The sequence below is a fragment of the Schistocerca nitens genome, chromosome 5 (genome assembly GCF_023898315.1).
Source record: "Schistocerca nitens isolate TAMUIC-IGC-003100 chromosome 5, iqSchNite1.1, whole genome shotgun sequence".
Lineage (NCBI taxonomy): Eukaryota > Metazoa > Arthropoda > Insecta > Orthoptera > Acrididae > Schistocerca > Schistocerca nitens.
In genome coordinates this window covers 882,922,477-882,943,885 of record NC_064618.1, presented here as the reverse complement: position 1 = coordinate 882,943,885, position 21,409 = coordinate 882,922,477, and the positions used below count along the sequence as shown (strand labels likewise).

The following is a 21,409-nucleotide window of genomic DNA, read 5'->3' as shown; positions in this document are numbered from 1 at the left end:
GTAGCTCTACAACGGTCGAGTGCTACATCGCTAACACAAACAATGGACTCTGGTTTCATGTCGCCGGACTGTGCTCACCAACGTGTGAAGTGAATAATATTCAGAACTGTGTACCTACTGATCAATCATATAATGCTCAGAGTGATCTACATTCGCATGCATACTTTGGCTCTCAAAGGACTACAACAACAGTTACTGTCGTGCTGTGTGCAGCACCGCCATTATTGCAAAATGCACCCTGCCACTATCAACTGCGACCTGTTCCAGTTTTGCCTCATTGGCAAACTAATCAAGAACATTTTAGTGCGCACAATTCTCCATGCTCACTTAAGAAGAACTTAAACTTTGATCATACAAGTTCCCCCCCCCCCCCCTCCCCCGCACTCTCAGGGGGACCCGGTTTCGGTCGCACAGCTGCTCGCCTCTCCCACAGCATCACCTGTCTTCCGCGCCTGCTTTCCACGTTATGTCCGGGATGGGTCAATTCAATTCAGTTCCTGTAATCTGGTCCAGTTTATGGGACCCTGCACCCACTGTGCAACCGCTGGTTCCCACGGTACCGACCGTGCCAGCCACGTCATGTTTTCGTGACACGCCAAGGATAATGCAACCCGCCATTGCTATGGACATGCTTACCAGTAACACACCTACACCTACTGTGCCGGTCTGCTGTATGGCCTCTCCTACCGTGGACCAACTGGTTTTCCAAGGGACACCGAAGCCGCCTTCATCTCCCCCCCCCCCCCCCCCCCCCACGTCATCTGTCAAAGCTGCCTCCTTTATATGAGGACAACCCTGCATCATGGTTTGCGCTTGTTGAGCATCTTTTCGAGTTGCATCATGTGTCCAACGACAACTCTAAATTCCTGTGTCTCGTCACGCACCTCCATGATCACTCAGACTTAATTTGCGATCTTCTACTCTCGCCACTGCCTCCACAGAAGTACGAGTCACGAAGAAAACCATCATGGACCAACTCGCCTGCTCAACACAAGAATTAATCATCAAGATCCTGTACAAGGAACACCTGGGGGACCGAACTCCACCATAACTCTGGCGCCGTCTTCGGTTGCTCGTGAGTGAGCATACAATGCTGGAAGTCACTCTGTGGGCGGTATGGTCCGCCAAATTGCCTACCTCCACCTGCTACTGCACTCCTTGAGTCAATCGGCTCTCGTCTCTGCATCGCAGACCAGCTGTATGCATTGCTACGACAACACCAACCAGCTCACCACTCATCGCTGGTCGGCACAACTGCTCCTGTTTACCGGCCGTCTGCTGGCAGAGACAGAGCTCGCTCCACGTCCGCGCTTTCTGTATCATCTGGCAGTACACACTTGATCTCTCCACCATCTGCACATTCCAGGATCGCCCACGCACCATATGTGCCGATATACACGCCAGAACAAAGCAACGAGGACAAGCCTCCTCCTCCACTGCCGCAGTCACCACCACCACCACATCCAGCTCATCCATACTCCGTCCACTCGTCCGAGCGGTCATTTCTATGTGACTGATATTTCGTCACGTCTCGTTTTCCTTGTCGACACTGGTGCTGATGTGTCTTATCATACCTACGTCGATGACTCCCCCCCCGTCTTTTCACCGACGAGGTCGCTTCTGTGAGCTGTCAACACATCAACGTTACAAACCTCAGGCTCTGTCAAAGTTACGATGCACCTATCTCCTTATCTGTGTTTTCCGTGGACTTTCTACATTGCCGACATCGATGAACCAATTCTTGCTATGGACTTTTTGTCCCATTACAAACTCTCTACGAACGTGGTTCAGGGCTCGGTGCTACACCATCCCGCTAACACTCACATACTGTGCTCCCGCACTTATGTTCCACGTTCTGTTTCTCAGGTGACATGTGAGTTAGTAGGCGAGTGCAAGTGCTCCGCCCTCGCAGGCAACATTGTGACCTGCGTCACTAACCTACTGTCAGAATACGATGCAGCAGCACAACTCTGCCGGGCAAACGACGAGTTGAAACAATGAATAGCACACACAATGATCTCGTCGCGGCTCGTACCTCGCTGATGAAACTGCAGTCCATAGTGCCACCACATAACCTTGTTTCTCCAGCAGACACCAGCTCAGACACTCGGCAGGTTAGTCCAAAAACATTAATTGTGTGTGATGATTTATGTCCGGTACACACCGCACCCCCCGATGCACTCGCCACGTTCAGTGCTTCTAATGACAATTGTGCGCACGATACGACCACGCCCACCGCGCAGGCAGCCGCCCTGCGTGTTGATAAAAACTGACAACAGACAGTCGTTGCACATCCCGACCCGCTCCATGCTGCGCACACAGCCGACCTCTCCAAACAAGTGCACGCCATGCTCACGTAATAGACATGTGACTTTCGTGCTGCCTTTTCCCACCCGCGCTAACAGTTAGGCCTCATCGCGCCCCACTCATCCAAAAACTTCACGTCAGGACGTTACTCAGTCTCATGTGCAGTTCTCAGTTTCTTCCATCACTGACGGAATGGCACACATGATAATTACCACTCCTAGCCCTCCCATTAGGCACAGGCCTCAACCCCATTAAGCTGCGAGCGACCCGGCAGCAAATTAGTGAACTTTTGGAGGCAGGTTATTCTACAACTGTCTGACAGCAACTGGTCTTCACCGATTCACCTCATCCCCAAACACAACGGTTCTTTTCAAACGTACGGTGATTACAGACGCTTAAACGCTCGTAACGTCATGGACAATTACCCCGTGCCAAAGCATAAACGATTTTACTCACATGTTATCGGGATCTTCAGTGTGATTGACTGTAATGTGCCTGTCACCGGATTCCCCGGAAGACATTCCAAAGACGGCTATTATCATGCCGCTCGGTTTGTTCCAATACAACTTCCTGCCCTTCGGCCTGAAAAATGGAGCACAAATGTGGCAATGTTTCATTGACTCAATCTTACGACAGTTCGAGTTTTGCTTTGAATATATGAATGACACTCATTTTCAGCAACTCAGCTGAGGAACACGAAAATCATTTATACAAGGTCCTCCAGTCCTCGAACTCTAACGGCGTCGAGGTCAACAAGGACAAATTCCAATTGCGCCATTCCTCTGTCACAGTTTTGGGTTACACTGTCTCAACAGACGGAATACAGCCTCCCAAATCCCGCGTGCAGGCCCTCACGTCACTTCTGCCTCTGGCTGCTTACAAAGAACTCCGACGTTTCTTGGGTACAATAAATTACTAACATCGGCACCTGCCTTCTGCCGCCGCTATGCAGGCCCCGCTGACAGACTCGCTGGCGGGCAAACAGACTTCAGGCATTAAACCAGTTCGTTGGACTGAACCTAAGCTGGAGGCCTTCAAGGCTTCCTTAGTTCACGCCATGACACTCGCCCATCCTGACCCGTCGGTCGAGTTGTTCATCACTATGGACGCCAGCGACATTGCAGTGGGGGCAGTACAACAGCCTGCTCTCTGGTCAATTGACGCATCGTCCAGCTCTGCTGGTTAACTGACTATGAGGTGGACATGCCGCCAGTCACTCCGCCTCTGCCTCAACTGAGATGGAAAACCCGGTTGTGCGCCTGCTGACTCGCACACGACCTCCACTCAAGCCTCGCCGGTGGTACTCCATACTGTGGGGGGTGGGGGTTGCAGATGGGGTCAGGCAAGCTGCTGGGAGAAGGTTAATTCTCTGGAGCATGTTCCTGTGAAGATAAGACCAGTGGTGATGCCAAAATGATACCACCTGCTGAAAGACGGCAACATAGAGATAATGCGAAGGGATGATAGAGTTAGCAGACCGAGGGTGGAGGACTGCAGTCTTGGCAGCAATGTCGGCAGCCTCTTTTCCCCTCAGACTGATGTGACCAGAAACTCACGTGAACGTCACAGTGGCTCCCTCAAGAGTGAGCAAGTGAAAACTTCCTTGGACCCGTTGCGCTACGGGATGGACTGTGTACAGCACACAGAGTCTTTGAAGGGCATTGAGAGAATCAGAGCAGATGACACAATTAAAAAGTCTGTGTCACCATATGTACTGCATGGCCTGATACAGAACGAAGAACTCTACTGTGAATACTGAAAATGGATGGTGACAATGACAAAGGCACACCTGACAACAGTCAATCTGCAAATCACAATTGGTCTCCAAAAGCAAAGTTCCATTACGTAAACGAGAACACGATTAGACAGGGCCCGCAATTGCGTCAAAACCTTCCCAAATAATAAATGGATTAACCGTAGCAAAGGACTGACTTCGTTCAATATACACTCCTGGAAATTGAAATAAGAACACCGTGAATTCATTGTCCCAGGAAGGGGAAACTTTATTGACACATTCCGGGGGTCAGATACATCACATGATCACACTGACAGAACCACAGGCACACAGACACAGGCAACAGAGCATGCACAATGTCGGCACTAGTACAGTGTATATCCACCTTTCGCAGCAATGCAGGCTGCTATTCTCCCATGGAGACGATCGTAGAGATGCTGGATGTAGTCCTGTGGAACGGCTTGCCATGCCATTTCCACCTGGCGCCTCAGTTGGACCAGCGTTCGTGCTGGACGTGCAGACCGCGTGAGACGACGCTTCATCCAGTCCCAAACATGCTCAGTGGGGGACAGATCCGGAGATCTTTCTGGCCAGGGTAGTTGACTTACACCTTCTAGAGCACGTTGGGTGGCACGGGATACATGCGGACGTGCATTGTCCTGTTGGAACAGCAAGTTCCCTTGCCGGTCTAGGAATGGTAGAACGATGGGTTCGATGACGGTTTGGATGTACCGTGCACTATTCAGTGTCCCCTCGACGATCACCAGTGGTGTACGGCCAGTGTAGGAGATCGCTCCCCACACCATGATGCCGGGTGTTGGCCCTGTGTGCCTCGGTCGTATGCAGTCCTGATTGTGGCGCTCACCTGCACGGCGCCAAACACGCATACGACCATCGTTGGCACCAAGGCAGAAGCGACTCTCATCGCTGAAGACGACACGTCTCCATTCGTCCCTCCATTCACGCCTGTCGCGACACCACTGGAGGCGGGCTGCACGATGTTGGGGCGTGAGCGGAAGACGGCCTAACGGTGTGCGGGACCGTAGCCCAGCTTCATGGAGACGGTTGCGAATGGTCCTCGCCGATACCCCAGGAGCAACAGTGTCCCTAATTTGCTGGGAAGTGGCGGTGCGGGCCCCTACGGCACTGCGTAGGATCCTACGGTCTTGGCGTGCATCTGTGCGTCGCTGCGGTCCGGTCCCAGGTCGACGGGCACGTGCACCTTCCGCCGACCACTGGCGACAACATCGATGTACTGTGGAGACCTCACGCCCCACGTGTTGAGCAATTCGGCGGTACGTCCACCCGGCCTCCCGCATGCCCACTATACGCCCTCGCTCAAAGTCCGTCAACTGCACATACGGTTCACGTCCACGCTGTCGCGGCATGCTACCAGTGTTAAAGTCTGCGATGGAGCTCCGTATGCCACGGCAAACTGGCTGACACTGACGGCGGCGGTGCACAAATGCTGCGCAGCTAGCGCCATTCGACGGCCAACACCGCGGTTCCTGGTGTGTCCGCTGTGCCGTGCGTGTGATCATTGCTTGTACAGCCCTCTCGCAGTGTCCGGAGCAAGTATGGTGGGTCTGACACACCGGTGTCAATGTGTTCTTTTTTCCATTTCCAGGAGTGTATGTTGCCATGAGGAACCAAGGTGTAGCTGGGAGATTCTTTGAATCTTTAGCCTCATTCTGCTTACGTTTAGAAAATGTAGACTGAGATGGTGATTGGGAGTCACAGAGGGATTTTCTTGCAATGACCCAGTGTCTCCAATGTCATGCTCCTTCAAACTGGGAGGCCCCCCCCCCCCTTCCCCTCAGAAGGGGGCTCACTCGCCTTAGGTTATTGTTCACACCTCCCGAACTCCTGACAGAGGGACCAATTGGCAGTCTGGGAAGGTAACAGCTCAGGCAATCACCCCTCCCTGGGCCTGAGCTGTAGCATGGGTAAGCGTGATCCCTACCTGTCAACCTGGGGCTGGCAATTATGCCCTACCTAGTCACCTGTTATGTGTCAAACGTGTGTGCCGGCCTTAATGTGCGCACAGGAAGGAAGGAAGGAAGGAAGGAGGAAGAAGAAGAAGAAGAAGAAACAAAGGGGAACCTCAAACATCTATGTGGAGGAAGGTAGGAGAGGGTAAATGAAGAAAGAGAGATAAAACAGATGAGAGATTGTTCTGATATCAGGCTACTAAAACTTTAGAATAAATTCCCAAAATATCAGACATGTTCCCCAAGGGAGAGGGGAAAAAGAATAGCAGAAAGATAGACATGCAGCACAGGAAGGGAAAAGGTGCTGCAAAGGCTGGGGCCCTGTGGTAGCCAGGCTCGAACTCACCGAGGAGTGGTGAGCCCCCAAGAGGAGAGGCAGCTGGGTGCGGTGCAACAACAACTGACCCTGCAATACATTAGTGAACAGATGGAAGTCTTTCCTCACTTGCCACCGAGGAGGAGTTTAAAGTACGTGCCTTAAGCTCTAAATGAACATAGGCTAGACTTCAAAGTACTACTAAAATATTCTCGTCTCAGTTTCACAGCTTTCACCACGAGCCTGTGACATCTGGAGCAAATGCAGTGCGAGGTCTGCTGTTCGGCCAAAGGATGGGGCAACCTGCCTCGAGTCACGAGGGCTGCCACGCTGTCATCACAGTCACACCCAGGAACATCGCTAACAGCAGCATTCAAGTGATGCCATTGTCAGCCCCACTCTTTTCGGTCTGTGATGCCAGAGATTTATTGTTTCATGAGAGAGGCAACTGGATGCTTCTATGAAGCTGTTCCAGATGTAATATGGCCAAGGGCAGGAATAAAGAAGTCAATTAAACAAATCTACTATCATCCTGACATCTCATTTCGCTCTCCAGAGGGACAATCCATGGGTCACCTAACAAAAATAATGATTTCTAAAGATCAGGATCATATACTTTAAAAGTTGTGACATGACAGCAATGTACGAATACTTACCAACCAGTGCTGGTCTCATATAATGGTAACTGTTGCTATTCCATGGTTTTAAAATGGTGGTAACTGTTGTTGTTGCTGCAGCTGCTGTCGTTATACGGCCATCTGCTGCTGAGGCAGCTCCTGCTGAGCTCCAAACTGCAGCTGATGCAAGGTCATTTGTTGCTGGAGACTTTTCAAAACTCCTAGTAATGTTGCACCTATCTAGCAGCACTATCGATTTGTACTGTCTCACCACTGTTGAGATTGTGGCACACATTTTGTTTACTGGACTTGAGACACAAGAATAGTTTGCACACAGTACAAGTCCAATGCACAAAGGCAAGTCCAAGTGTAGTCACCAGTGAACAGCTAGTAACAATCCAGTCAACAAAGTAAACCATAGCAACTATATGGAATAGACAATAGTTGTTATCGATGCAACAGAAGCTTAAAATAACAACATGAAGTGACCAAAAAGACAAATCTGCTTATGCCACTCTGTGTGGACCACCTCTTGCCACCAAGGAGAGCACTGGTTGCAGCCACTTAACCCTAATTGAACCAGGGATGTATCAGCTGCCGGGAGTGCTGCTCTCATAAACCAGCACTGCTGTATAGTTGCTCTGCCAAAAAAGAAACACCCATAACCTTTCCGCTGGGATATGGCACAAAAAACATTAAGTTTAGGAAAATCTCATTGCAACTGTACTATCTTGTGGCAATTTGCTGACTACAGATGTGTACATTATGTGCGCTCACATTTACAGTTAGGTGAAATGTCAATTCATCAATGAAGACAACACGATACAGAAAATCTTCGTCATGCAGCAACATTTCTTTTTCAAAGTAGGCACGTAAACCACAGTCTGCGCGCTTTAGAGCTCGGCTGCGCGAGATTAGTCGTGCGGTCTAAGGTGCTGCAGTCATGGACTGTGCGGCTGGTCCCGGCGGAGGTTCGAGTCCTCCCTCGGGCATGGGTGTGTGTGTTTGTCTTTAGGATAATTTAGGATAAGTAGTGTGTAAGCTTAGGGACTGATGACCTTAGCAGTTCAGTCCCATAAGATTTCACACACATTTGAACATTTTTTTAGAGCTTGTACCAACTGTAAACAAAAAGGATGTAGTATCTCCTTACATCTCAACACAGATTTCACCAGAATTGCTAATACACGACTAGCCTTCTGAACTGTTTTCTTGGAGCTAAGCATGGAAGGCTCTCACTCGTTCAACATGCTCTACAGTCACTCACGGTTTTTCCACACTCTTCCCTTTGCAAAGGCAGCTTGTGTCTTCAAACTGATGATACCATTTACAGATGTTATAACTTGTAGGATTACAATGGAACTTAATACAGAATGCATGTTGCATGTCTAGGGTCCTTTTGCAGGGTCAAGAATAGTAACTAATAATAAGGTAAAAGTAGGCTAAGGGATCTGCAAAATTTTGCAGATAACCATAAGTTAAAACTGCACACCACAGTGGAACTACAGCCATCAAAACAACAACCAATCAGAAATGAGCTTATGAAAGTTTGTGCTTTTACACTAACCTGTTCCAGTTAATATTTGCTACACTAAAGAGTGCAGTTACTAATTTAATTAAATTAGCTGAAGATAATTATTTCAGCTAAAAAATAACATTTGTCAAACTTTAAATTTCTGAATGGCTAGTTACATTAGACAGGAATTATCTGTAATATTTACTGGGTACAGCTTCAGTACTGAATCAGCAATGCTAAAAGTACTGTAATTACATTAAAAGATAATAAGCATTACATAGCAGCAGCTTAGTCAGACAAAACTGCAATGCTAGACAACCCAGAACACATTCACTGGACAAATGAAGCCGAGTTGCCGGTTCTGTAGCCATAGCTTCACAATGGTGCATTTCCGACTTACTGTCATTTAGAAAATTTTGTTCATTTGACATTACCTACCCTGCTCAGACTTCATTATTGAATCATTTTTCTCCATCATATATTACATTTCATACATTGACTTAAGAGTCTTACTAAAATTGCACTGTTTCAAAGGAAATAAATTATAAGCACTGCACGAGCACAAACTAAGTTTTATTTAGCTTTTATTTTGATAACTGTCAATCTGCATTATTTACCATGCAGTTGACAAAAGATGAGACACCAATCACACAGTACAATTGGGAAGCACTTCATTTGCTGGGTGGGATAGTTTTTTGTTCTTCACTTATTATTCCTTCCTCTAAAAACAGTTTGTCTCCTGGTGGAGATTTCAAAGTGAACACAACAGGTATCTTGGCTAACTGTGGATTTCCGTCAGCTTCCAGCAATCTAATCCAAGAAAGCAGAGAATCTCTGCTTGAAGTACCAGTAGCACACATGGCCAATATCGTGCCATCATCTTGTTCGTGTACACTGGGTGCTTGCACAACAGCAGTAATTCTGTCTCCCGATATATCGATGACAGGATCCCTTAGATTGCTTACATCTGCAACATTAGACAGTGATTCACATGAATTCAATATGGAACTTGCTGGAATTAAATTGATACTATGTTGCACATTTGTCTGTTAACTTATGAGAGTCATATAAGGGGGTTGTTTGCAATTTTTACAGGATACAGAGATACAGTTGTAACATGCAGAGATACAGTTATCAAAATATAACCCAATGGACACTCACAAAAAGTATTAAGCAAAGACAAATCATTAAGTTCAAAGTTGATTTTCATAACTCCCATCCCCCTCCCCCACCCCCACCCCACCCCTCATTCCATGACTTCAGTGAACTTTTGGTTGCCAACAACACATTTAGTTCCGAGATCGTCTTGGCGTTCTTTTATGAGGGCAGCACCATTCGTAATCCAGATGGTTAAGTCATCTCTTGTGTCTTGCCTTTCAACTATCCCCACAAGCAAAAATGTAAATTGATAATGCCCACCGGGGACTTAAGTAGCCAAAAAACATGACCATTTCTGATGCTCCATGTTCAGGACAGCATTAGGTTTAGATGATGTCACCTGACATTTAGAATGTGCATTATGCTGGAAGAACATAACCCATGCTTGTTAATAAAAGAAAACTCTTGGAATAATGCTGGAAGCTCGTTTTCAGGGAAGTCTAGAAAATGAGGACCTATAAGGTGACGCTTAAACAATACCATGGAACTGGTCAATAAATAACCATAATCAGTGTTGAACACTTCAAATATATACACTTAAGCACAACCAAAATGACATTAATAAATAAACCCCTGCAACAGTTGTACCAACATATCAAATGATAACATGTTTCTTATCTGCATAACTAATTTTGCCTCTGTAATCAATGAAAATTCAATGTATGGCAAATGAATTTTTTTTATTCTAATTTGTCTACACTACCACCTCCTAAAAGATTTTCTATTCCTCCTGAGAACACTATACAACAAATCAATTCATATGCAAGTCTTAAAATATGTATTTTATATCATTATAAAACTTTTCTTAGCTTAGTTTTTACTACAGGACAAAGAAAATGATGTACATTGGTGGCAAAATATACATGAGAGAAACTCAACAGATGTAGAGTGTATGATATGGGTGTAATTAATGCAATGTTTAATGTTTTCCAGTTTGTAGTGATCCAATTTTTCTACCTTTGTTCTCCTGCTTTTACACTTAACCTTTTGCTCTACTTATTTGTTATTTTATTTCTACTGAGTCAATACAATTTCTGATGTTTAATTACAATAATGAGCAAAAGCTACAGCTTCAAACTACATTTACTCTCGCGCACAGTTTAAGGCAATTTGAGTAAGAGCTAACAGTAATACTAATATGATGATTAACAAAAATAACCAGTTTTTGACACTATAATGTAATTGGATAGACAAAAAGTCTACTCAACCAATTGGCAGCAGGAGAACACATATATAAAGGTATTTAAATTTGCAAGGTTCTAGAGGCAGTGGCTCCTCCTCCTGGCAGAAGGGTTGAAGGGGAAGGAAGAGGTGTAATGGAAAGGAGCTGGTGAGGTTTAGGAAATGGGGAGAGTTTGGAAAAGCCACCCAGAGCCTCAGGTTAGAGGACACTTACTAGACAGGATGAGAAGGAAAGACTGATTGTTGGGGAGTACACCGGATAAGATTTGAAAACCTGAGAGCTTAAAGGTGGAAGGCAGGGTAATACTCAAGGCAAAGATTATTGCTAAAACATTGTACAATACTTAATAAGAGTGGAAGGCTAAGTGCATTGTACGTAATGGTGATGGGAGGGGGGGGGGGGATGTACAGGTCAGAAAATGAAAGATGTAGAGAACTAAAAGGGAGTGAAGAAAGGAATGGTTACTGTGAAGAAATTCTGAGATTGAAGAAATTAACATAAATTGTGGCTAAGTGGGTGGTGAGAACCGAGGTCAAGCTGTAATGCCAGTTCCCACCTGTGGAGTTCTAAGCAATTGGTGTCTGGGGGAAGAATCTAGATGGCACATGTGGTGAGACAGGCACATAGGTCACGACTGTCATGTTTTAGAGCATGCTCTGCAACAGGATATTGTGTGTTGCCAGTATATATCCTCTGCCTATACCCATTCATCCTAACTGATAATATTATGGTTGTCATGCTGATGTACTACACGACCACTATATTACTGCATTTGGCCTCCTGTGGCCACTAACAGAACACGCAGTGACGTTAGATTGAACAAGTACAGTGGTGTTCAAAGAAACCCATCGCACTGTGAATGTTTTCAGGACACTTGGGCATATATATCAAGTGGTTCAGCCCATCCCCATGGCATATCACAATAAAAATTGATGATAAACCAACCAAAGCGCCTTCACTCTCAGGTGCAATAATATTGTGGTCAACTAATAAAAGGCCACACAGTGTTTACATAGTAGCTGGTATATGATGTGTAGGTGGTGGTAGGAGAGTACATACTGCTAGTCTTACTGTGGAGACAGTAACAGTGGTTGGAGCCATATGTTAGCAAAATGGGAAGGAGCATACGGTCTGACAAGGATATTGTGGAGATTGGGAGGCAAGAAATGGCTATTTTAGGTGTGGTGAGCAAAATGTTTGACACAATGGATCTCATTTCAGGGTGTGATTTTAAAGTCATAGCCTTGTTGAAGTAGTTGATTAACCCATTCAAGACCATGATAATAGGGAATGACAAGAGGTGTACTCCTAAGTTGTTTTTTGGAGGGATCAGCAATACCAGCATTGGATGTGATGGCCCGGGAAACCGGCTTCTGAACTAGGCTAGTAGTTTAAATATGTCCAGTGAAGGATCAGGTGAGAATGGTGGTATATTGCTGTTTCAAATCTCGTCTGGTGCAGTCCCCAAAAATATGTCTTTCCTTATCATTCCGTCAAGTAAGTTGACCCTGACCCGAGGTTCTGTGCAACTTATCCAAATTCTCCCCATTTCCTAAGCCTCACCAGACCTTTCAAGGATGTAGCCAGGATTTTGTCAAAAGAGGGGGGGGGGGGGGGATCTGATTTCTTAAAAAGGATCTTGAAAGAGTCATGTTTTTCATTTATTTTTAAAATGTCTGTAAAGAACAATAAACCATTTTATTCAAAATTGATCTCTGAGCTCTCATCAAGTGGAGATACAATCTTGTTGCTTAAGAGTGCTGTATATTGGCATATCACTAAGAAGCAACCATGCTCCAATCTCCCTTCATCATCCAAGGTCATTTTACGCTGCTCTTCTTTCAGTCTGCATTTGAGCTGATGAAGTGATCAAGAGTGCAGAAGCTCTAATCTTAGGGACACCGTGATTATTACCAACAGGGCTTTCGGAATAAAGAATCTCTGTGCGACAGAGATGCTAGAACATTTTTTTTTTTTTTTTGGTGGCGAAAATGCGAAGGGTCTGAAATTATTCGACTTTAAACTTCCCAAATTTCCTCATCTAAATATGCATCTGTCATGTCTTGCAATAAAAGAAAGATCATTTTCTGCTTTAAAAGAATATCCCAGCAGATGAATGTGTGAGCCTAGGGAAGGAGCATTTGTATTATTATTTATTTATCATATGACTTTTAGTGCCAAGACTCTCCAAAGAGATGCTCAGTTCACTTTCAATACAGCTCTTTTCATTTAAGCAGACGGGTTGCATCTTTAAGGGCATTGGATTCTGTCAGCAAAGAATGGTGTTCGGAAGGAATTAGCTGTGGCCTATAGTAAGGGACCAACCTAAGCACTAGCGTAAAAAGAATATGGGAAACTGCTGAAAACCATTTTCAAGGTTGCCAGTAGATGGATTCAAACCATCTTGCCTCCCGAATCCAGGGATTGCTAGCTCAGTGGCTCAATGTGCAGAGCTACCTGAAGCCAGTGGAGAGTTTGGAAAAACTGCTTGTTGTACATTGTTTTAAAATAAAATAAAATGCATCACAACAAAAGACTGAATTCTGACTGCATGTTTTTCAATTAAGTGTGGATGTTTAGTAATTTGATAGTGCATGAATACATGCATATTTTAAGATTTAACTGTGCATGGAATAGCTGGCTTCAGTTATTATAGTATTACAAGAATATAAATAGGTTTAAGATGAAAGGGGGAGGGAGGAACGAAGGGCACTGTCGGCTCCGATGAATTCAAGCTGCCCGTTGAAAAAAATCTTTTAGAAACGAGCAAACTATGGCATGTGCTGTCATTCCTCCCTCTCCACAAACCTCTCCCCATCATTCCATCGGAACTGGCTTTCGTAATTGAGTACCACCGGATGGCCAGATTTGGTGATATTTTGGCTACTAATGATAGAATACTGAACAAATATTTTAAAGAAATGCAACCATTACAATCTGGGTGATATTTTTGTTGATCAGCATGATGTTTGGATGACACAGACAAATCCAAGTGTATTTTGATGCATTTATTTTAATTTAACATTATTTGTTATGGTATTTACCACTTAGCTGACTAGGGAAATACTGAAATATTGGAACCCTGAAGTTCTAGCAGTCTCCAAATAATGACTGCAGTGCCAACATTTAACTGCTATAGATTGGTAATTAGGCTATTATAGTAGTGCATACACATTTTTAACTTAGCATAAAGCTGGCAGATGAATAAAAATCTGTTTTCTTCCTTTTTCTTGTTAAGAATGTATCCATAATTAGAAACTATTACAACAGCACACTGCACAAAAACAATAAATGGTAGTACTTAACATTCACTTCAACTGCAAGTAAGAACTGAACTGATTAAAAAAACAACTAAGCTCAAGTAAGGCCAACAATTGGTCTTGCATAAAATAGGGACTGGTGATGGCTGACAGTGCTATGGACGTGTAGATAGTTTAAATCTATCGTTGGCCTTGCTGACTATCAATAATTTTTCGTCATATGATTGAAAATAAACATATCTCAATTCCACTACATGGCAAATAAGTTGTGTGTAATTACATTTAGGTGATAGGAGGGCTCTGGAATCCCTTGGACCTCCCCCCCCCCCCCCGCCCACCCCTTTGGCTGTGTCCTTGGTCCTTTCCTTCATGCCTCTTCCATCCCCTTCAAACCTTCTGCCAGAAGGAGCCACTGGCTCTGAAAGCTTGCAAATTTAAATAGCTTTATATGTGTGTTCTCCTGCTGCTGCTTGATTGGTAGATTTTATTATCTACACCAGTGGTTTCCCACAGGTGGTTCGCGGACCCCCAGGGGTCCGCGAGCTTTGCCAGAGGGGTCCGCAAGATGCTATTAGAATAAAAAATATATTAAATATATTTCGTATGATAACAGATCTAAGTTCCAAAAATAGAAAACGTATAGAGAGACTCTTAATTTGGCTTCTTTAGGTACTTGCTACTGTGATATGACAAGGTACCTATCGTGCTCGATGAGGGGGTCCTCGAGAACATTTTGTTGGGAACCTCTGATGTACACAATTACATAATATGATGATTCTTGTCTCAGCCAATGCTAGCAAGTCAAAACTGTTTGCACTTTTTAAACAGATAACATACATCTAGTGAAGTACTACTAGAGTTTATTTAACTAAATACAATTTCCAATGTTAAAATACTACAAGGTGATACCAAGATTAGATCCGCTTGTCTCCAATTCAAAAACTTTTCCAGAAATGTCACCACTACTACATCACATACTTGAGAAAGTAAAAGGGGATATGAATCTTAGTCTTACACACACAGCTGTTTTAACATTTGTGAAATCATTTGTCAAATCCTAACTTACAAAGGGCTGATTTCTAAGTAAAGCACTCCACGGTTCTTGAGGTTAGATAACACACAAGAGCCTAATCAGCATTAACAGGTCGGTAAAACTGTAAGGACCAATGACAAAGGACATTAAATAATAGTTTAAAAAAGCAACAAACACAGTGGAGCAGTAAAGTCAACAACTTGAATGACATCCCCTTTTAGCACTTTAGAGTCCAAGCCTCAGCACCACTCGGCCGACATCTTGCCCGAGTATAGCCTGGGCCTCAATTTAATAAATGCACAAGCAATCTTTCACTCAGAAACTGGACTCATTTCATATGAGAACAATGTACGGATGTCTCACTACCTGTCAAAGGACAGGTGTTGCCTTCTTGTAGTCAATTTCTATAATTATTCTGAAAGGTACATTAGCAAACAAAACAACTGCTGCCATGAATCGCTGAACCAATATGCGATGGCTCTGACATAATTTTGTGCATGTACTTGTTCCGTTTCGCACTTTGCTGTAATTATGTTACAAATAAATCATGTTTGTTGAGTGAGCAAGATATTTTGGAAGTTCAAGAAGAAATTTCTTGATAACTCAATTCTCACTCTTTTTTGAAAGGCTAATAATACTGAAACTTCCTGGCAGATTAAAACTGAGACTCAAACTCGGGACCTTTGCCTTTCGTGGGCAAATGCTCTACCAACTGAGCTACCCAAGCACGACTCACGCCTCGTCCTCACAGCTTTAATTCCGCCAGTACCTCGTCTCCTACCTTCCAAACTTCGCAGAAGCTCTCCCGCATACCTTGCAGAACTAGCACTCCTGGAAGAAGTGAGAATTTCATTCTGGAAACATCCCATAGGCTGTGGCTAAGCCATGTCTCCGCAATATCCTTTCTTTCAGGAGTGCTATTTCTGCAAGGTTCGCAGGAGAGCTTCTGTAAAGTTTGGAAGGTAGGAGACGAGATACTGGCAGAAGTAAAGCTGTGAGTACCGGGCGTGAGTTGTGCTTCGGTAGCTCAGATGGTAGATCGCATGCCCACGAAAGGCAAAGGTCCAGAGTTCGAGTCTCGGCCCGGCACACAGTTTTAATCTGTCAGGAAGTTTCATATCAGTGCACACTCCGCTGTAGAGTGAGAATTTCATTCTGCTAATAATACTTTCTGACATTACTATTTTAAAATTTGTAATCTATCTAAAAACTGAAGTAAATACAAAAACAAAATCATGAGGCTTTGTCCTGTTTTAATATGTATTACTCTTTAAGATATATCAGTTAGACATGTGCCAGAAGTGGTTAAAACAATGGCATAAATGACTGGTCTTCTTTGCCCGATATTTCTCTATCCGGCCAGTCTTCAAAGTTTAAAGAGGCTGCTCAGTGAAGCTATGACACCTGCAACTAGTCGAAAATTAAATCTCCTTTGCCATGTTGCCCAAATGACTAAAAAGTAGAATACATTCTACAGCATGTGCTGTACTTGCTAAAACCACAGATGACTAAAACACATTAAAACTCAGGGGATATCTAAAACCTTTTCAATTTTCTTGCCATGTCAATTCGGGATAAAACCTCAAGCTTTTGATGATAGCCTCCATCGTCATCGTCAGGAGCAACAGACTGTCTTCACTGCTGCTATGGCGGCCTTATATAGCCTGCGAATGGCTTCTGATTGGTCGGCTTGTGATTGGTCAGGGATTATGTACTGCTGTCGCACACGGTGTCAATGTCTGTGCTGGTGGAATGTCCCTGCTGCATCTCTGCATCGAGTGTTCATTTCCATGCACTGCTCGGATAATACCCGCTATCGTGGTTAAAGTTCTTCTCGCTCATTTGTATTTCAACAGCCTCCTTAATAACAGAATCCCAGTATGTGGAGGTATGGGACAAATTTTTTTTTTCATCAAACAGTATTTTATGTTTGTTAGTTAGGCTGTGCTTCGCAATTGCCAATTTCTCTAGTTCTCTATTTATAATATGCCACTGGTGCTCCATACAGCAGTCAGAAACCATACAAATGGCCTGACCTATGTAACTGCTTTCACACTCACAAAGGATATTATAAATTCCAGGGACCCAGAGGTCAAGACTGTCCTAAACAGGGCGCATCATCATCTTAATTTTCTTAGGAGCACAAAAAATCGGTCTTGTACCCCATCAACCCAAGACTCTCCCTATTTTATTGGATATAGCGCCACAAAAAAGGAAGAACCGCAATTGGTGGTTCATCCTGTGAGTGTGCAGCATTTTCATGTTTCCTTTTCTTGGAGAACACTGTCTTTATATCGCGTCCACCACAGCCATTCTTTCGGAACACGTACTTCAGATGGTTAATTTAGAACTTCAAATGATCCTTGTCAGAAACAGTTTTTGCTCTTTATACCAACGTGTTCAAAATGGCTCTCTTCTGAACAGGATGATGGAAACTCTGTGCATGAAAATATAAATCAGTATGTATTGGCTTTCAGTACACAAGAGTGGCCTAGACACCCATCCGCCTGTCGTCTTACTAAAACATCTAAGAATGGCAAGCTTCCTTCCTTCTCCATCTTGACAGTGAACCAGATATTTGGATGCATGCTCTTCATGTGTTCCATGAATTGTTCGAGAGGAGCTGAGCCATGTGGCGAGACCATATATGTATCGTCAACATAATGATAAAATAAGGATGGACAGAGGGGCTCCTATAATTTAATGCATGTACCTCAAAATTCTCCATAAAGAGGTCAGCCAATGATGGAGACAATGGAGAACCCATTGCTATACAATCTGTCATTTCATAAAATTTACTACCATACAAGAAGTATGGTGGTCGTCATCACATGCCAGAACAACTTTATAGTTTCAGGAGGAAAAAGATCCACCAACATTTTCAAAGTGTCCTCCACAGGAACTTTAGTAAACAGTGATACCACATCCAGGCTGACTAAAACGTCATTTGGACCAACTCTAATCTGTTTGACGTTCTCAACGAATATGTGGGAGTTTTTGATGTGATGTTCACAACAGTTGACTACAGGAATCATCAACTTCGTTAGGTACTTGGCCAGCTTGTAAGTAGGGGAACCTATTGCACTGACAATAAGTCTCAAGGGAGCATTATCCTTGTGGATCGTCAGTAGTACGTACAACCTGGGAGGTCTAGGAGCTCAGTCTGAGATTTTTCATATCATCATCTGAAAGATGGGAATTCTTCAGTAGCTCCATAGTTTTTCTGCTGTACATCAGATCTGTGTCCCTAGAATGAAATTTTCACTCTACAGCGGAGTGTGCGCTGATATGAAACTTCGTGGCAGATTAAAACCGTGTGCCGGACCGAGACTCAAACTCGGGACCTTTGCCTTGCATGGGCAAGTGCTCTACCGACTGAGCTACCCAAGCACGACTCACGCCCCATCCTTACAGCTTTAATTCCGCCAGTACCTCGTCTCCTACCTTCCAAACTTCACAGAAGCTCTCCTGCGAACCTTACAGAACTAGCACTCCTGAAAGAAAGGATATTGCGGAGACATGGCTTAGCCACAGCCTGGTAGTTTTAAAACTGTGAGGACGGGGCATGAGTAGTGCTTGGGTAGCTCAGTCGGTGGAGCACTTGCCCGTGAAAGGCAAAGGTCCCGAGTTCGAGTCTTGGTCCAGTACACAGTTGTAATCTGCCAGGAAGTTTCATGTCAGAACACACTCTGCTGTAGAGCGAAAATTTCATTCTAGAAACATCCCCTAGGCTGTGGCTAAACCATGTCTCCGCAATATCCTTTCTTTCAGGAGTGCTAGTTCTGCAAGGTTCGCAGGAGAGCTTCTGTGAAGTTTGGAAGGTAGGAGACAAGGTACTGGCGAAATTAAAGCTGTGAGGATGGGGTATGAGTCGTGCTTGGGTAGCTCAGACGGTAGAGCACTGGCCCGCGAAAGGCAAAGGTCCCGAGTTCGAGTCTCGGTCCGACACACAGTTTTAATCTGCCAGGAAGTTTCAGATCTGTGTCCCGTTTAAAACATTTATATGTGTTGTCCTTCAATACTGATGTCATTTTGCTATGATATTCAATAGTATTAAGAATGGCAGTGGCATTTCCTTTGCCTGGTGGTAACATGACAAAACCTTCATTTCTCCAAAGTAAATGGAGCCCACCTCTCTCCTCTCTACTGATATTAGATTTGGGAGCCTAACTGAGGCCAAAAAGTGACTGGTAATAAGCCTCACTTCGTCGGCATTGTCCTTCACTGATAAGATCCACGATGGGGGAGCAAAATTCAAACCTTTATTAAGAGCCAAAATAGCTCCTTTGTCCAGGTTCTTGTCAGACAGGTTGACAACAGTGCATGCTGTTTCAAACGATGACTCTGATCTTTGCATACCTGCAAGATGCTCAAATTTCTTTACTTGTTTAGCCGATGTATTGCTAAGATGAGCTTTTTGATGAGCAGCCGTCGTCATATCGACCCACTCCCAGGCAAAAGGTGAGAAAACTGTAGATAACAAAAGATGGCAACTATATAAACTGCGTGCATTAAAATCCAGTTCGTACCTTGTGTGTCATAACCTATCTTTGACAATCACCTGGCTGGTCTTCCATAATATATTCTTCATTACAACCATTTTGATATGGTGTTTAAACACAGCAAACTTTGGCACAATCTCCTTATCCTGACAGTGTTGCAGAAATGCCAAATTACTCCGCAACTGTGCATATTTGACGTGCAGTTTCTCCAGCTGATGAACCTGGCATGCAATGTGCTCCCCGTAGAGGAAAGTAATATGTACTCGTACAGTTTCCGACCGCTGTGCAGAACACCAATGGCATATTAAAAATATAGAAATTGGCAATTGCGGAGCACAGCCTCACTAACAAACATAAAATACTGTTTTATGGAACAAAAATTTTGCCCATGCCTCCACATACTGGGATTCTGTTATTAAGGAGGCTGCTGAAATACGAATGAGCGAGAAGAACTTTAAATGTGATAGCGAATATTATCTGAGCAGTGCACGGAAATGAGAGCTCGATGCAGAGAAGCAGCAGAGACATTCCTTGCAGTTTTTACATTCCCACAGAAGCAGTGGCACCACCAGCGCAGACACTGACACTGTCTGCAACGGCAGTACATAATTGCCAATCAATCACAAGCCAACCAATCAGGAGCCGTCCGTCCCTGGGCTGCATAAGGCCACCACAGCAGCAGTGAAGACAGTCAGTTGCTCCCGACTGTGACGATGGAGGCTATCGTCGATAGCTCGATATTTTATTGCGAATTAATGCAACAAGAAAACCGAGAATGTTTTACGTATCAGTGCTGTTGTGAAATACTTCATTCTCATAAAACACAGAGGGTTAAGAAACTGACATTGAGTTAGAAAGTGGTGTACTGTTATTGGTTTGTTACAGTCATCGCAAAGTGGTATAGGGCCGCCAGTCGACAGACAATGATTGTGGTTGAAAAGACAGTGCCCGATATACAGTACAGCTAAAGCCATCACCTGATGACGAGATGGTCCTAAGGAAGACATCTAATCCATTGGGAGGTTTAACCTCCCCGAGCTCATTCCCACAGAGAGATGACCAGTGTGCATTCCAAAATGATAAAATGTTCCCATGTACAGCAATATTAAGATCTTCTGAGGGGACGTGGCAACTAAAAGGCTGGGGTGTAGACTGGCAGCCTCAGAAGAAGAAGAAAAATAAAATAGGAGCCTCATTCCAAACACGCTGACCTATCAAAGAACCAATATGACAACACACCAGTGCCAGCATCAGTGAGCTAATTAAGGCATACCTGGATTTGCTGTACATGTACAGCACATGAAAACTGCTGAGCACTCAGAGGATCATGGCATTCAAAACATTTAGAGATTCTGTGTCACCAAGCATGTGGCCTGATAAATGGGAGGGCTCTGCAGTGAAAATAAGAGTACAGGTCTAAAAGGCAATACCTAAAATCCTCTTCACCAATAACAGACATGCATCCAGTACCTCTGTCATCCTTAGAGCCACCAGTGTAAATGAAGGTGGTCTTTCAAACTTTATAAGAGGTTCCAGAAATGTCAAGCAAATGACTGAAGCTGGACTAATATTCTTTGGAAGTGAAGTAAGTCCAAAAAGGACCTCTGCACAAAGCAATAGAAGGGAAGGTCTCTCAGCCCTTCATAATGCAGCAAGTAATACGTACTAAAGCTTTCGAAGCAGAACACAAAAGTAAATTCTGGGAGACAACAAAGAAGCAGAGTGGCTCATACTCACGGTCAAGGTAGATATCAAAGAAGGAAACATATTTCCTGGGCACACAGGACAATC

The 21,409-nt window shown here is 44.3% G+C and overlaps 1 protein-coding gene across 1 annotated transcript in view; it reads right to left on the bottom strand.

Annotated features, from left to right (window-relative positions):
* Nucleotides 1-9,020: 9,020 nt before the first annotated feature.
* The window catches only part of LOC126259238 (evolutionarily conserved signaling intermediate in Toll pathway, mitochondrial), a 112,214-nt gene continuing 99,825 nt past the window's right edge, over nt 9,021-21,409 (bottom strand). Inside the window, exon 4 of the mRNA XM_049955862.1 lies at nt 9,021-9,449. Within this exon, the coding sequence (XP_049811819.1) occupies nt 9,154-9,449 (296 nt within the window). The 3' untranslated portion in view covers nt 9,021-9,153. The remainder of the gene's footprint in view (nt 9,450-21,409) is intronic.